The sequence below is a fragment of the Mauremys reevesii genome, linkage group 16 (assembly GCF_016161935.1).
Source record: "Mauremys reevesii isolate NIE-2019 linkage group 16, ASM1616193v1, whole genome shotgun sequence".
NCBI lineage: Eukaryota > Metazoa > Chordata > Testudines > Geoemydidae > Mauremys > Mauremys reevesii.
In genome coordinates, this window is record NC_052638.1 from 21,889,197 (window position 1) to 21,906,414 (window position 17,218).

The 17,218-nt window shown below is 40.2% G+C and overlaps 1 protein-coding gene across 1 annotated transcript; it reads right to left on the reverse strand.

Annotated features, from left to right (window-relative positions):
- Positions 1 to 11,168: 11,168 nt before the first annotated feature.
- LOC120384843 (cytochrome b-c1 complex subunit Rieske, mitochondrial) lies at positions 11,169 to 16,660 on the reverse strand. Its single transcript, XM_039503946.1, has 2 exons — positions 16,197 to 16,660; positions 11,169 to 13,675 (listed from the first exon to the last, which is right to left on the reverse strand). Exons 1-2 carry the CDS (start codon positions 16,405 to 16,407, stop codon positions 13,065 to 13,067), a joined length of 822 nt encoding a protein of 273 aa, XP_039359880.1. The 5' UTR covers positions 16,408 to 16,660; the 3' UTR covers positions 11,169 to 13,064.
- Positions 16,661 to 17,218: the final 558 nt, after the last annotated feature.

Sequence of the window (17,218 nt, forward strand, 5' to 3'; positions counted from 1 at the left end):
AGAATGGAAAGCGTTATCTTTTTGCCTGTGGGGCCACGTTAATGCAATATTACTTTATGGAAATTTTACTTTCCTTTATTATTGCATTTCACCTGATTTTCTCCTCAACTTTGATTTTTACTGGATGTTGTATGTTGAGCCTCTTAATAGTATAGAATCTGTAGTGAAGATAGCACAAAGTCTGTAGGTAAAGAATGGACTGACCTTGCAACTTCTGCATTTCTGTTGAAATCAATCCCTGAGTCTTCCTGAACTCTGACATTTGGAAAGAAAAAACAAAACAAGAAAACAAACTTGATTGCCACCTTATCTCACAATAAAAGATGCTTTGTTCAGAAATGTATTAATTGTCAGGTGTTGTATTTATGTTTGAAAGATTTTGGCCGTAAATCAAAATCAATCCAGGTTGAGCAGCCTGAAGGTTGCTCTAATTGGTACCTGATGATAATAGACTTGAGAGACATTATGGCACCTGGATATCCCTGATCATCATGGTGATTCCCTAGTCATAATCCATTATGCCACCCACACTTTCAGTACTGGCTTCACGGAGAGGAGTGACACAGAGCAGAGCAGGGGCTCCTATCTCTTATTCAGAAGGAATCCTACAGTGGCCAACTAAATGAGCTTTAGGGCAGTTTTGTGTTGGGGAAACATCACAAAGTTGACCTACTGCAGCCAGGATCTGGCCCATGGTTTCAGTCCATTCTGTGCTCTTCTGCAGAGGAAGATTGAGATGACAGCCTCAAAATCTCTATGTAAATACTGTAAGTATAATTATAATTATTTAGTCTGGTGAGGTGTATATAGTGTAGCTGGATGATGAAAAACTGCCCATGACAATTCTGCGTTAACAAGAAACTAAACAGTATAAGTATTTTTTCATTTAATTTATGATTTTGGACATATTGTGCAAATTGCTTTGATACCTTCTGAACAAGTCAAATATTGTAATACCAGTTGTTTCATTTTGTAACGGTCTTTATTGCTGCTGTTTTGTTTTTCATTTCTCTTTCAGAAATATCCCAGAGGGTGGTATTAAGCAACTGCTCTTCTACCCCAAGGTTGCTCTCATGTGCGGTTCCATCTTGCCCTCCCCTTAAGGAGAAAGACACATCACGAAAACCATTAAACCAGTAAGATAAAAACTTAAACCAAATATCCTTTGCCATTGCCCCCACTCAATACTTATTATGTTAGATCCTGATTTTGCCAGGTGCTGAATAGTTGGAAGGAAACTGCATGATGTTCAAATAATACACTGATGGTGGATATTAAATACTACATAGATAGAAGGATGGAGATCCATGTTTTTGTCAAAGAACTCAGAGTAGGATCTTACTCTACAAACAACCTTTTCCAGTGGCAGTCAAACATCATAGATCCTCTTCCCTTCCTTTTATTGACTGAATTGATCTTTCCTCCAATAATGAACATTACTAGTCCTAGCTACTAAGAACATAAAAACGGCCATATTGGGTCAGACCAAAGGTCCATCCATCCAACAGTGGCCAATGCCAGGTGCCCCAGAGGGAATGAACAGAACAGGTAATCATCAAGTGATCCATTCCCTGTTGCTCATTCCCAACTTCTGGCAAACAGAGGCTAGGGACACCATCCCTTCCTATCCTGGCTAATAGCCATTGATGGACCTATCCTCCATGAATGTATCTAGTTCTTTTTTTAACCCTGTTATAGAATCATAGACTTTAAGGTCAGAAGGGACCATTATGATCATCTAGTCTGACCTCCTGCACAACACAGTCCACAGAATCTCACCCACCCACTCCTGTATCAAACCTGTGTCTGAGCCATTGAAGTCCTCAAATCATGGTTTAAAGACTTCAAGGTGCAGAGAATCTTCCAGCAAATGACCCATGCTCCACGCTGCAGAGGAAGGCAACCCCCCCCCAGGGCCTCTGCCAATCTGCTCTGGAGGAAAATTCCTTCCTGACCCCAAATATGGCGATCAGCTAAACTCTGAGCATGTGGGCAAGACTCACCAGCCAGACACCCAGGAAAGAATTCTCTGTAGTAACTCAGATCCCACCCCATCTAACATCTCATCAGAGGCCATTGGGCATATTTACCGCTAATAGTCAAAGATCAATTAATTGCCAAAATTAGGCTATCCCATCATACCATCGCCTCCATAAACTTATCAAGCTTAGTCTTGAAGCCAGATATGTCTTTTGCCCCCACTACTCCCCTTGGAAGGCTGTTCCAGAACTTCACTCCTCTAAAAGTTAGAAACCTTCGTCTAATTTCAAGTCTAAACTTCCTGATGGTCAGTTTATATCCATTTGTTCTTGTGTCCACATTGGTACTGAGCTTTAATAATTCCTCTTCCTCCCTGGTATTTATTCCTCTGATATATTTATAGAGGGCAATCATATCTCCCCTCAGCCTTCTTTTGGTTAGGCTAAACAAGCCAAGCTCTTTGAGTCTCCGTTCATAAGACAGGTTTTCCATTCCTTGGATCATCCTAGTAGCCCTTCTCTGTACCTGTTCCAGTTTGAATTCATCCTTCTTAAACATGGGAGACCAGAACTGCACACAGTATTCCAGATGAGGTCTCACCAGTGCTTTGTATAATGGTACCAACACCTCCTTATCTCTACTGGAAATACCTCGCCCGATGCATCCCAAGACTGCATTAGCTTTTTTCATGGCCATATCACATTGGCAGCTCATAGTCATCCTGTGATCAACTAATACTCTGAGGTCCTTCTCCTCCTGTGTTACTTCCAACTGATGCGTCCCCAGCTTATAACAATAATTCTTATTAAACCCTAAATGCATGACCCTGCACTTTTCAGTATTAAATTTCATCCTATTACTATTACTTCAGTTTACAAAGTCATCCAGATCTTCCTGTATGATATCCCTGTCCTTCTCTTTATTGGCAATACCTCCTAGCTTTGTGTCATCCGCAAACTTTATTAGCACATTCCCACTTTTTGTGCCAAGGTCGGTAATAAAAAGATTAAATAAGATTGGTCCCAAAACCAATCCCTGAGGAACTCCACTAGTAACTTCCCTCCAGCCTGACAGTTCACCTTTCAGTACAACCCCTTGTAGTCTCCCCTTTAACCAGTTCCTTATCCACCTTTCAATTTTCATATTGATCCCCATCTTTTCCAATTTAGCTAATAATTCCCCATGTGGAACCATATCAAATGCCTTACTGAAATTGAGATAAATTAGATCCACTGCATTTCCTTTGTCTAAAAAATCTGTTACCTTCTCAAAGAAGGAGATCAGGTTGGTTTGGCACAATCTACCTTTTGTAAAACCATGTTGTATTTTGTCCCAGTTACCATTGTCCTTAACTACTTCCTCTTTCAAAATTTTTTCCAAGACCTTGCATACTACAGATGTCAAACTAACAGGCCTGTAGCCTTGGCCTTCACAACATCATCTGTCAAAGAGTTCCACAGGCTGACTGTGCATTGTGTGAAGAAATATTTTCTTTTGTTTGTTTGTTTTAAACCTGTTGCCTATTAATTTCATTTGGTGACCCCTAGTTCTTGTGTTATGAGAATGAGTAAATAACACTTTCTTATTTACTTTCTCCACGCTAGTCATGATTTTATAGACCTCTATCATATCCCCCCTTAGTCCTCTCTTTTTCAAAGCTGAAAAGTCCCAGTCTTCTTAATCTCTCCTCATACGGAAGCCGTTCCATATCCCTAATAATTTTTGTTGCCCTTTTCTGAATCTTTTCTAAGTCCAATATATCTTTTTTGAGATGGGGCAACCACATCTACACGCAGTATTCAAGATGTGGGCATACCATGGATTTATATAGAGGCACTATGATATTTTCTATCATCTTATCTATCCCTTTGTTAATGATGCCCAACATTCTGTTCACTTTTTGGACTGCTGCTGCACACTGAGTGGATAGTTTCAGAGAACTATCCACAATGACTGCAAGATCTCTTTCTTGAGTGGTAGCAGCTAATTTACCTACTAATAATGAACCTGTGATATGTTTGGCTTTTACATAAGTCAAAACTAAGTTTTTGTCTAGATAACAAACTTGCAGGTGGAGAGAACTTTATATCCCTAATGTCCTCATAGTGTTTGGCCACAACTCTCCAGACATTTCAGATAGTTCCAGATAACATACATGAAGACATCAGTCTCGATCTTACACATTTATCACTACTCTTTGTGCCTGTTTTATTGATTCTTTCAGGGTTTATACACTCTGTGAATAAAATTTAATAGTCTGAATCTTTGATACTTCAAAGGGCCATTACCATCTTCTCTTTCAACTCTCTCTACAAAATTAATCTCTGTCATGACATCTGTCAGAAATCAACTGATCAGTGATAGCTAGGTTGAGGAATTGATGAAGACAGCATTTCATTTATCTATGTCTAATAAGAAAAGTATGCAAATCATATCTGATTGTGTCCTCCTCCTCATGGCCTTTTGACTTCTTAAACCCCAATCTTGCAATGACTTGTGCATTCATGTATGGATTATTCATGTCTAGGTCTCTGTATGAGGGTCTAGAAGGTAAAGTTTTCATGGCTTTGAATTCATATGTAATTATACAGAACCTAGCACAATAGGGCTATTGTCCTGACTGGCACCACTAGGTTCAAAAATATAAATATTGAAATAAACTCTAAAATGAAGCTACATCTTGAATTACTTTAGTGCTTTAGCATGTTGACTTACTAAAGGAATTGAAATTTAAACCATTTACATGCAGAATAAAATTTGTGCTTAAGTCTTAAATTTTAAGACATTGAGCCAAATCTTGCCCCCCCTGTTCTGTCTGCACCAAGCTACCAGAAGGCCATCTTAACAGGATAGGAAATTCCTAAATGGATCAGAACTGTGTTGGAGCTCTGCAGTGTCTTTCCTGACACTTGGGAGAAATGGAGTATGGCTGAAGTTATCCCAATCTACCAGAATGACATGAGGGGGCCCTGTGCAGCTGGATATAAATTAGAGCAGCCCACAGCCTATTATAAATTGTGCCAGGAATAAGAGAGATCTCTAGTCAGCCCCAGGATCTAGGAATAGCAAAGGTGGTTTAAAACCATCTCCAGTCCAGCACGGAGCACAGTTCAGTCAGCATGGGAGGCTCACGCCCATAACTTTGAATTAGTTTAGTGCTTGTGAAATGGACAGGATTGATAGGCATGGAGAACGGTATAGGTATAGCACAAACAGAAGCAGTTGCAACCTTCTCCACCTTTATTTGACAAACCCTCATCTAGATGAACAAGCTTTAGGTAAGACAGTTCAGCCTCTGACTATTCAATCTGTGGCCTCTGAAAGGAGAACATCAACAATGGTGTCCATAAGTGTCAACTGTGGTGAATTTTTTTTCATTATGGAACTGAGCCAAGACCAAAAAATGCATTTGCTGGATTCAACCAGAGACCTGTTAGTGGGCATATAATCAGAAATAGAATCTTTCAAGGAACCATTGAGTCCTCTCAGATGTTGCATGCACAGATATGGTTGAAGTCCTACACAATATTCATACAGAGGCTTAGGATTAGTTTTTCAAAACTCCTCATTTTTAATTGCATATCTATAATTTGCCTGTGTCATTATCGTGACATCAGCTGTGAATTGTCATTTACATGCATGTAACAAATGCTCCATCTCTCCCAGTGTGTCCTAAGTAACTGTTCAGAGCTCAGTGTGTCCTTTTCTGTAAAGAGAAATTAACTTGGAGGCCTATGATTTCACAGGAGGCTCGTTTACAGTGATAACATCTCCTTGGTAGCTATGTAATAGTGAGTTTCAAAGGAATACATTGTGTGGTTGCATGGTTGATATGGATGATGTGTGGCTAACTTGCCACCAGAGAGTTGGAAGGGGGAGTGTATGGATGTCTAAGAACATGGTGTAGCATCAGTTACTTGGCATTCAATATCAAGACTTGAGAGAGGAGAAATCATCCTCCAAAATAGGACCAATACCCTTACAGGAATATCAGTTATTTCAGTTTCTGTAAGACCACCGAGATTAAACCAGAGTTAAAGGACTGGTCGTTACTTTCACTCCTTTATGGCACAATTATAGCTGCAAACAATTTCCCTAAAGAGAGAGAGTGGTTGGGGGGGAGGGAGGAGGGGAGATTAATTTAAGGCAAAACAGAATAAGGTAAAACCTACACACTGATTTAAAATGGCAGAAGACTACCACACTGATGTCTAAACACTTCTTCATTTCTGCTATTGAGTTTTCTTGCTGTCACAGCTGCAGGTTTGAGATTGTTTAATCTCAAAGTTTAGAACAGTTGGCTCATGGGTTCTGTGTGAGGTGTCCTGACAGAAAGCAAGTTATCCAAAAGGCAGAGAAGAATCTGAAGGGTCCTCTAAGTAAGTTCAGCATTTTCTGGCTTGCAACTATTTCATGATGCAATAACAGACTAGAGAAGGCATTCAGCAGAACAATAGCATAGGCTGAAAGTAAAAGAAAAAAACAAGCTCCCAACATGGCAAAGAGAATTCAGCAAGCTCAAAGTGCTAAAAGAAATAAAAGGCAAGGTGGGCAGGCTATCGTTGGGGTTCTGTTGATCTTAGCAATTCTGGCAAGTGTTCTGCTTGGCCATCTTTGGACTGTTAGTAGTGAGTTTGATCAGTATCTTCATGCGCCTTATGGTGCATTAAAGAAAAACAGCTACATTAAGACCATTCTAAAGGAGTTGAAGTTTAATAAAAGTGTGGGGCCAAGAGCCACAAAAATGTTGGGAACACAAGGCAATTAACCCCATATCATTGGTGCTGATGGTCTGTGTGAGGGATTTACCTTGGATCTCTATGCTGTATGCATAGTACTTTGATTATAGAGAAATCTTTCTACCTTTCATCCACAAAGTGTATCCTACCTATGCTGAGGATAACTGCACCAAACTTTTAGACCACAATGATCCTTTTTGGAAACAGTGGACAATATTTCTGCTCAAGTGCATCTTAGCTCATCAGTTAATTACTGAGTTTGCTTGGCATTGGCAGGAAGACCAATAATGGACAATAAGATTTATCATTGTTCAGACTGCATGTTTCTCTCTTCTGGAGTTATAGGTTTTCAGAAGTCTCTGGTCAAAGAGGGAATGGAAAAGTACTCCTTACAAAATGTGGAAATTTTTTTTGGACAGCTCTAATTGACATAGCATTTGAACTCATTAGTTTTTCCATTTCACCTTATTTAATCCTGAACATTTTTCTTTACAATGTATTGTATTTTAGCGCCATTTTACATATGTATTTACTGGTGAGAGAAGTTCAGTGCACGAAAACGACAGGGCTGCTTTGACTAACGTTGATATCTATTCCTTCATTAAGAAATGAATTATTGAGTCTTCACAAAGTCTTCAATAATAAATAAAAAAGTGCTTTCATGTTCATATATTCATGTTCACTGTTTTACTATTTTTGTTCACTAAATTGTAAGCAGTTTAAGTAGTGGGTTAATTCCTAAATTAGGATGTGTTTTCTCATATATTATACTTTAGGGAGAAGGTGTGAGAACCAAATCTTATGGATTTTATTCACAATTCTACTACAGACTTACTCAAAGTCACACGGCAAATCAGTTTATTTCTCTGCGTCTCACTTGCTCCATCTGTCATGTGGATAAAATACTTTCCTACCTCCATAAAGATGCGGAGATATTTCAGTAATTAGATTCTTACCCTACAAACACTTTTATACTTAACTTTAAACATGTGAGTTGTCCCAATGAGCTAAGTGTTTGCATGATTGGGGCCCTAATGTTTATAAAATGTTTTACTTTAAGGGTCATAAAGTGCACCTGGATGGGTAAGGCTGCACCTGGGAATTATACTGTTCAGTTTTTTAAATTAATATAATCTGCATAATTTTTTAAAATCAATAAAATTGTAAAAGTTAGTTAAGATTTTGTTGCTTTAGCTAAGGTGTTAGCATTCAATACTTGATTACAAATGAAAATGCACTAAGTACTATCTGTTTATAATTATCTAATCTTCAACAGTAGTATAAGCTGCTGCTTTGGTGTTAAGACACTATTCTCCCCCTCTTATATACCATTACAGAGACTTTCTTAAAGAGAAAGGTGCGGGAAGTTCCCAAGATGGCATATGGGTACATAATTCAGTGAGTTCACAATAAAGAAATAACTGGAGATGTAGACACATTATTGGAGTTGTGTTGCTGTTAGCAGTACTGGCAGGTGTTCTGCTTGGTCATCATTGGAGCAGCAGCAGTTAATCTGCACAGACCTTCATTTTCATTATAGGCTAATGAAGAAAGTCAAAATAGAGACATTCTAATGGAGTATGTCAAAACAGCAGGTCACTTGGCCATTAAATCTTTAGGAATACATGCAAGTTAATGCCACTAAGTCTTTCTTTTTGGAATTGGATACCATCCAAGCGAGTATGCTGTGTGATTAGCAGTTTAATTACACAGGAACATTTCTACTTTTCATTCACAGTGTATCCTCACCATGAGTAGTACAGTACCACCAAACCTTTAATGCTCAACCATCCTAAATGGAAAATATTTCTGCTCAAGTGTATCTTAGTCCATCTGTTAATTACTAAATTTGCTTGGCATGGGCAGAAGACACAATATAGAACAATGGGATTTATCACTTTTCATGTCATAATTTCCTGTATCTGGGAAATACTGAACTGCTGGAATCACTAATCAACAAGGAAACAGAAACCTACTTTTGTCAAAGGGTGAAGGCACTTTTGTAGCATAAGAATTTTATTAAGACTTCTTTTCATTTTGATGCCTTATTTACTGCCATTTTCCTCGACAACTGGCCTTAACTGCGTTTTATACATTGACCCCATTTTAAATATTTGTCATTTCTCATAAAAGATCTGTTGTTTGAAAATGGGAACACTGCTGACTTGAAAAATGTTATATCTCTATTCCTTTTTAAAGAAATCAGTATCTGAATTTTCCAAAAGCCTGAGCTCTGCAGGGTTTAAGGTTAAAACAAAACTGAAAATATTCCACTCAGACAATAAACTTGCACTTCATTCAAAAACATCTCAGTGTTAATGTGTTACAAAATCTTGCCAAAGAAATTAATATAAGGTGAATTTAATCCAACTGAAGCATCATATTCAGTAACTTGACTGGGCTTTGAAGGCATGCTTCTAGTGGTTAGACTTGGGGCATGGGAAGCAGGGTTCTGTTCCTGGTTCAGTTACTGACCTGGTGTATGATGACTGTGCAAAAGTCACAACTTCCGTGCATGTCAGTTTATCCTTCATTAAAATGTATTTTGAGAATGGCATGAAATTAATATTTTGGAAAAGTCATTAGCACTTATACTGCTAAATTTCAAATTAACTTCTTCACTTAATCTTATACGTGTGAAAGTTGTCTAAGGCTGCACTGTTAAGAATCAATACCCTGGTACAACTTCAGGTCTGGGGCATCTCATGAGGGTCACTGGGTCGTGACAGGCCCTCAAGGTTTACAAATGGGTCCTAAACCCCAAAAGGCTTAGAACTACTAATCTAACCTGACCTCCTGCATTCTACAGGCCAGAAAATTAAAAGAGATGAAAACCTTCCATTCAGTAAATCATTCAATTTCCTTGGGGTAAAAGAGTAACAGAAAAGAGGGATTAACTATAACAGGAGACTGTCAATTTGAAACTTGTCAGTTCCTAACAGTAGAATTAAAAACATTAGGAGCTAAGTGTGTCTGCAAATTTCTGTAGTTTTACATCTGCATCCTTTTAATATTTTTCTCCCCCCATTCTTGTAAGAAGGACTCACTAAACAGAAAGTGACTATGGCAGGGAAACAATATATAATACACAAATTACTGTCTGGGGAATGGTCCTGCTTTGAGAAGTGGGGTGGGCTAGATGACCTCCTGAGGTCCCTTCCAACCCTGATATTCTATGTACAAAGTAAAGAAACCGTAAATAGATTTTTTTCTTTGATCTTTATTACAGGATTCTACCCGGTAATCTATACTTGTAAAAAAAATGTAGTTAATATCACATACAAGAAGTGTGATTTAAATGGACAGTGCCCCTAAAAGGAGTAGCAGGTGAAACTGGTTTATATATTACTTTTGTATGGCAGGGCTTTGCATGCTTGCAAAGCAGTCTAGGATTTTATACATGCACAAACATGACTGAACTTGTTAAAATATTCAGTGTTTTTGAAGAATCATATGGCTTGTTATAATTGTGATGAATGTTTAAAACAAGAGAATTGCTGGGGATTTTAACTATTCTTTAATAGGCTAACTATTTGCTGTTACACAATGGAAGATGTTCATATAAATTCAAGGTTCAGCTTGGGAGCTCAAAGGGGGGGGAGGGAGGAGCTAAAGGTCTTAACTTGTCTGATTCTACTTGCCCAACAACTTGCAAGATTCCCCCCCCCAATAAGTTGAAACCAACAAATGTTCTGGAACAATGCAATTTAGGAATACGGAGAAAGGCTTATTACCAGGCACTTAAAGAGCTGTAGCAGAAATTAAGCAGGTCAAAGTATAATGATTACATATACACTGATAAATTTGGAGAACTCATGAAATTCACTAATTAATTCAAGGTGCCCCATATAGATCAGTTCCCAAATATTGAGGCAAATCAGTGCATATGTGTAAGCAAAAGGCCTTTATTTCAGGGTTTTTTGTTTTTAAATAGACACTTGTCTCACACATGTCAGACTACAAGGCTTGAAAACTAGAGCCAACACTTTCAAATGTTAGGCTCCTAAATAGAAACAGACTGGTTCACAGAACTTCTGAACAGCAGAATCTCACTAAATAGCAGATGCAGCCCTTATTTAGACCTACGTATTTAACATCGTAAAATGAATATATTAAGAGAAATTGGAATGGATTTTTTTATACTCATTTTGATACTTCATCGTGCATATGTAAAATCTTTCAGGTTTCACTTATGGATCATGAGTAAAATGCTGTGGGTTCAGAATAATTATGTGCTGCAGATTCAAGGGGAGCTGGGAAGCCTTGAGAGCATAACTTCCGAGGCTCCCATCTCAGCTAGGTGTTCCAGTTTCTCCAGCAGCCCTCCAGGTAGAATTTAGTTTAAAGTTATAGAAATTAAATATTCGGATTTGTTTTAAAAAAAACTTTTGGATTCTGTTTCAAATAATTTTGGCTGTTCAAAATTTCAATAATAATTTCAAAATCCTCCATGAAACAGAATTATCATCCCTTGCCCAGCGTTAATTCTTACAACATTGACTGAAGCATCTGGTTCTGGCTAGTATCTGACATGAAAGACTAGACTGCATCAACTGCTGTTCTGAATATCACAATTCTTATGAATATGGTGATTTACCTAGCTCACAGGGGAGTTATGGATTAGCAAGTGTTCATAAAGTAGAAAGTTATTTTCTTTACCTCCTCCTTTTCCCTCAATGTAAATGTAAGTTGACGATAACGACGTGTTATTGCTAGTGAACTTAAATAAGTAATTTGTTTTCAACTGTCAAGAAAAATCCAAGCAAATATGCTTGTATATATGTAAATTAGGCACTCGGGTTCCTGGCTTGCTGCCAGTGCAGGCTTTTGGCATCAAGTGAACCTACCTAGATTCTGTGAATATCTATTATAAAACAAGGTGTTATCACAAAAATGATAAACCGTTAATTCTATGAATATGAGCCCATACTGCTGTAATACTCAACTAGTCTTGCTTTCTCTCCCCAAAGCCAGCAGAGACTGACAAGAAATAATGACTTGATAAGACTGGATGCAATTTAGGAATGTTCGTTATTAAAAAAACTGTAAAATTAATAGAATGGGATCCATGCAATATAGGTAGAGGAAGCAGTTTTTAAAAACGCCAGCTTAGAGGTATTCAGCTTAATGCCAAACAAATATTGCAAAGTGAAGTAAATGTTTTATGTTAATACTTTATGGTTTCATAGAGGTTGAAAAGAGTTGCAGAATTTAACAATTGTTATGAGGTTACACAAGTCATACATGGAAGAATTATGCTACTCAGATATGGCAGTCTGTTCTTAAAGCCACGAGCATAGATTTCCAGTTTTCCTAGTTGTGCATATATTATATAAAACCCACCATTGGAAACCATCTCCTTTTGTGGCAATGTTAAAATGAGGACACTTTCAGATTTAAGCAACAGACTAACCCTTTCAAAATACACATGCTTTAAAAAGGAAAGGATTATGGCTCTCTCTCACATTATAATGATTCATCTAACTTTCTGGACTGAAAGTGTGTGAAAGCATAAATAAAAATATTAGCAGTGCTAAAGCATGAATAGATGAATATTATCATGCTTCCTGGTCAGATTTTGCCTATTTGATTTTGGGGGTGAGGGTGGGCTGGGGAGGGGGGTGGATTTAGAAAGTTGAGTTCCCATCAGTAAACTATTTTGTTTGCCAGTTAACTGCTTCTATTTAAGAAGTTAATGAGATTAGAACTTGACTTTTCTGGCACACAACCACATACAGAAGTCTCACTACACTTGAATTACTTGTTTTTACTTTTAAATCAGCAGTTTAATCAGTTTTTAATCTCCATCTACCATCAAAGTCATAACCGATGTAGACTGCTGTAGAAAGCAAGATATTTCAAACTAAAATAACATGTCTGTAACTATGAGTAGGGATTTTTTTGTTAAGTTTGCCTCTTAAAGATTAGTTTTTATCTGTTCCCTAAAACAACTGAGTTGTTCCTAGGTCAGATTTTTCCTCTTCTATATGCAAGGGTTTTCTGGAGAGTGGCTAGGATTAAATATGGAAAATTCTAGCTTAAGCTTTCTATTCCAACGCTACATCACCCCATACCTATTACAGGGCATCCATAACTTTTTTATTAGGTACTGCCATCAAGATTTCTTCAGTAATTATACACTAACAGCATTTTATAACAGCAAGTAAATGACATCACTCAGTTTGATTCTTTATTGAGAAGCATTTAAGCGTACTTCTTGGTAAGAATGACTTTAGACAATTAGGTACATTTTTAGGATCATTTAGTTTTATACCACACCCGAATATTAACCCCTTTTCACAATGTTCATGCAGCAAAAGATGAAGCAGACAAATGTCCAGCTATTTAACCAACAATAAGTAAGTCATCAGAAACAAATTCATAATATGGAACCTCAAGGTTGGCTGGAGCAGGACCTTTTCTAATTCTGCCAGACGCATCATAGTGCGACCCATGGCAAGGACAATAATAACCACCAAAATCTCCAGCATTTGCAATGGGTACACAACCAAGATGAGTACAAACACCTACCAGTATAACCCATTCTGGTTTTTTTACTCTGTCTAAATCATGCTGTGGATCTCTTAGTTCAGTCAATGGTACTTCAGCTTCCTGATTAATCTCCTTCTGGGTTCTGTGACGCACAAAAAGGGGTTTCCCTCTCCACTTGAAAGCCATATTCTTGCCTTCTGGAATTTCAGACAACTTGATCTCAATTTTTGACAGTGCCAACACATCAGCAGAAGCACTCATGCTGGAAACAAACTGGGTGACAACATTCTTAGCAGCATAGGCAGTGGCTACACATGTTGTTGCGGTTAGAAAATAGGAAAACCCTTTCCTAGCATCGCTGCTCTCTTGAGAAGATTTTGTTTTATCTAACACTTCTGGGCGACGGTAGTCAGAGAAGTCAGGTACTGTGACATCATTGTGGATGTACCGAATACTAGCTGGAGCTGCAACAAAAAGGTAAATACTATTAACTGCAAGCATCTTCATAATAAAAACCTAGTACTATATTGACTATGAAGCGTTTTGTTTTCAGGAATTCAAGGTGAAATTGGAAAGAGGTCTATAATACTTTCTGTGAACAGTAAATCTGATAACTGCATATTGTTAGAAAGTAACAGTTACCACCCTGTTGTGGTAGTATAAAACCATTTGGGAAACCTAACCAGTTTCTATCATGTGACCTCCACCACCCCCACCAGTATCTGACACTATATTCACAACTGAGCTATGTAATGATTTAAAGAGCCCTGGCACTATTTAAAATACAGCAACATTAAAGAACATTTTAAAATTCTATAACCTCTTAAAAGCTTGAAATCTGTTTCCTTGCTAAATCTTCCCTTCCATACTTTTCTTATTGAAAGACTGCTTATGAGCGATGGTTTACCCAAAACTTAAAACTTTAAAATCAATTTTTTATTCATTTATATATTTTTTGGAGACAGTACTAGGTTAAATGGTGGCCTATTACACATGTTAACGTTCTACACTGAACCTGAAGAATACCATAGGCAGGAGGGAGGGAAGACTGACAAATTCTTAAATTGAGATTTTTTTTTTCATTTTAAAGTTTCCCTGGAAACACTGGGATTAAGAAACATGGATTTAAAAAAGCATTTAGGCCATGAACCTGCAAATATTTATACATATACTTTACTCTGACTTCAATGGAACCACTCAAGTATTAGTCAAATTAATGACAGGATATGCATTTTATAGCAGAATGTCAGCCTCAAATATTTGTGTAATTGTAATCACTACAAAAGCATCTTTCCACAAGGAATAGTAGTTCCCAACATCTGTGTAAACTGAGACCACACAGTGAAAACTATTACTACATGCCACTGAACTGGAAGATTGATGACTTCTGTACAACGCAGCAGCACACAAGACAGTTTGAATTAAGGATTTTAAAGTGGGGTTCTGATGCTGGAATGTGACTGAAAATTGTCATGCAGAGTTCTATGTATCTCAATTATGTCAGATAAAGGCCAAAATTTTCAGACACAGCTGCTAATTCTAAGTGCAATGTCTGGTCCCAAAAACTGAGACTGAGGTTGATTTGCATCCAAGAGGAGGTGCAGGTACTCTGCTCCTCTGAAAAATCAAGCCAAAACAGTCTCAAGTTGATCACTCAGAACTTGAGACTCTCCCTCCCCCCCAACACATACATTCAGTGACCACTTTAGGTGCAGCTGCAACTTTTCCATTTACAATAAAAAATGTTATTAACTAAATCAAGCAAGGGCAATCTGGAAGCTGAGAGAAACTATTCTGTCAATTTTGTGCAGGCTTATACCCTCATTGCCTTGCTGTCTCTAGAAACTAGGTTAATGCTTGGACCTTCAGAAATGTCCTCAACCTGATTTTAAACAAGACTTGCGTCAATGTAGACAAGGCCAAGTGGCATTTCACATTTCAGTTGGTGAACACTTGTGTACGCCCACTTGTGCCTCCATATTTATGCACTAATGTGTAAGCCCATTTTTTTTTAAATAAGAAAATGGAATAAATACAACCAGTTTTAAAAACTGGCACATGGACAGTGTTATTGGAAAAGAGGTTATACTGAAGTTTTGCATGGGAAGTTTTTATGGAGAGCTGACTTTGCTAAGTTTGAAAATTAAGTTCTGTAAAGTCATCCACTGTACAAACAGTCTATTAAAAGGAACTACTCTGTCAGTACCATTGCACATACAATTGCAAAACACTGCATGAATTGGACAATAGTGAGGCTGACGGCATGAGTCGCCTTGCAAGATTAAAACTTGTTTTTGTAACTATAAAGAACCCCCTCACTTTTGGTCTCAGATGGAGTCCTTCACTCGTAGTTAAAACAGTTCAGTACCACTGACGTGCTACATGCAGTGTTTTCTTTTCTCTCCCCATTCTGGAGCGGGGAAGTGAAATCCTGCCCGGAGGACCTACCAAGGGGTCAAGCACAAACTCTTGTTTAAAATCACTGCTTGTGATCACACAGTTTGCCCTGGATTAGATTCAATTACTTCCTCAAGTATGGAAAACACTCAGCCTGTTCACGTTTCCCAGTCTCCCTCAGTCCCGCACAGCGGGGAGATTTCCAGGGCCTACGTGGGCTGAAGAGATTCCCTGCGCTGGGGCCAGACACAAACACTTCCTGGGGCGCAGACCAGAGTCAGCAGCTCCCAGCTGAGCTGTAGAAGAAACCCGAGCACGAGACGTGCAGCCCCAGCCTCCAAGGTCACCCCCAAGGCCTCGCCAACGCTGACGTGCGGATGCAGAGGGCCTGACGCTGGCCTGGCCCATGCCCCTCGCCCACAGTGACCCGAGGCTGGGGCCGCTGGTGGTGCGAGTCTCCTCCCGGGCCGGCTCCCGACCCCCACCCCGCCGCGCCGCAGCGACCCGAGCGCTGCTCCCCATGGCAGCAAGGCCCACAGGCCCCAGCAACACTCCCGTCCCCAGGCTGCCCCCACCCTTGTCCCGCACCGTTGAGGCTGGCGGTGGCGACGAGGCCTCCGCGGGGCGCTCGGCCGCTCAGCGATTCCCGGCACAGCACAGGCCCCTTCGGGTCCAGCAGCAGCTTCTCGGCCTGCGGCACCAGCCCCGGCACCAGCGGCTTCAGCGGGCCCGGCACGGCGTGCGCCGCGGCCGACAGGTACGGAGCCAAGGGGCCGGCGCGGGCGGCCACGGACAACATGGCGGCGACTGCGTCTCGAGCGGATCACCTCAGTCACTCCCGGCCGCAACCCGCCGGTGGCCGTGGCGCCGCGCGGACAACGTGCCCCGCCTCCTGCACGTACGTACGTGCGCACGCCCCGCCCCCCTCGGCTGGGCGGGGGCCAGTCAGGCTGAGCTTGCCGATGGACACTGCGTGACGTCAGACAGGCATCGGGCTCGGTGCGCAGGCTCGGCTCTGTCCCCCGCCCTCCAGCCTTGGGTTCCGCCGCGTAGCGGCTTTAGCTAGGCCCCGTGCCACATCGCGTCACCTCGGCACTGCCAGTGCTGCACGGTGATGTCATTCAGAACACCGTTGCGTGGCAGTGACATCATGGTACGCAATGCGTGAGGTCACATGGGGCCGTATAAAAATGAGATAATGCGCCAAAAATGACGTCACCTCACCATGCCAGAATCACAGACATGTAGGGTTGGCAGGGCCCCCCATGGTCAGCTAGTCCCCTGGTTCTCAATCCGGGGGCCGCCAGCAGGTTTCAGGGGGTCTGCCAAGCAGGGCTGGCATTAGACTTGTTGGGGCCAAAGGCAGAAAGTCAAAGCCCCACCATCTGAGCCTGAAGCCCAGTGATCCAAACCCCGCTACCTATGGCTGAAGCCAGAGCCTGAGCAACTTAGCTTTGCAGGGTCTCCTGTGGTATGGGGCCCCGGGGACTGCCCTGCTTGCTACCCCCTAATGCTGGCCCTGGTTCTTATATACAGAAAAATAGTAGTTGTGGGCCGTGGAGTTTTTATTGCATGTTGTGGGGCCTCAGAAAGAAAAAGGTTGAGAACCC

What these genes read in the sequence shown, in the direction of transcription:
- LOC120384843 (XM_039503946.1), bottom strand. Translation starts at nt 16,407, where the DNA reads ATGTTGTCCGTGGCCGCCCGCGCCGGCCCCTTGGCTCCGTACCTGTCG. An exon ending in CGCCACCGCCAGCCTCAACG is followed by an intron (nt 13,676 to 16,196) that starts GTGCGGGACAAG and finishes TTTTTGTTGCAG; the next exon opens with CTCCAGCTAGTATTCGGTAC.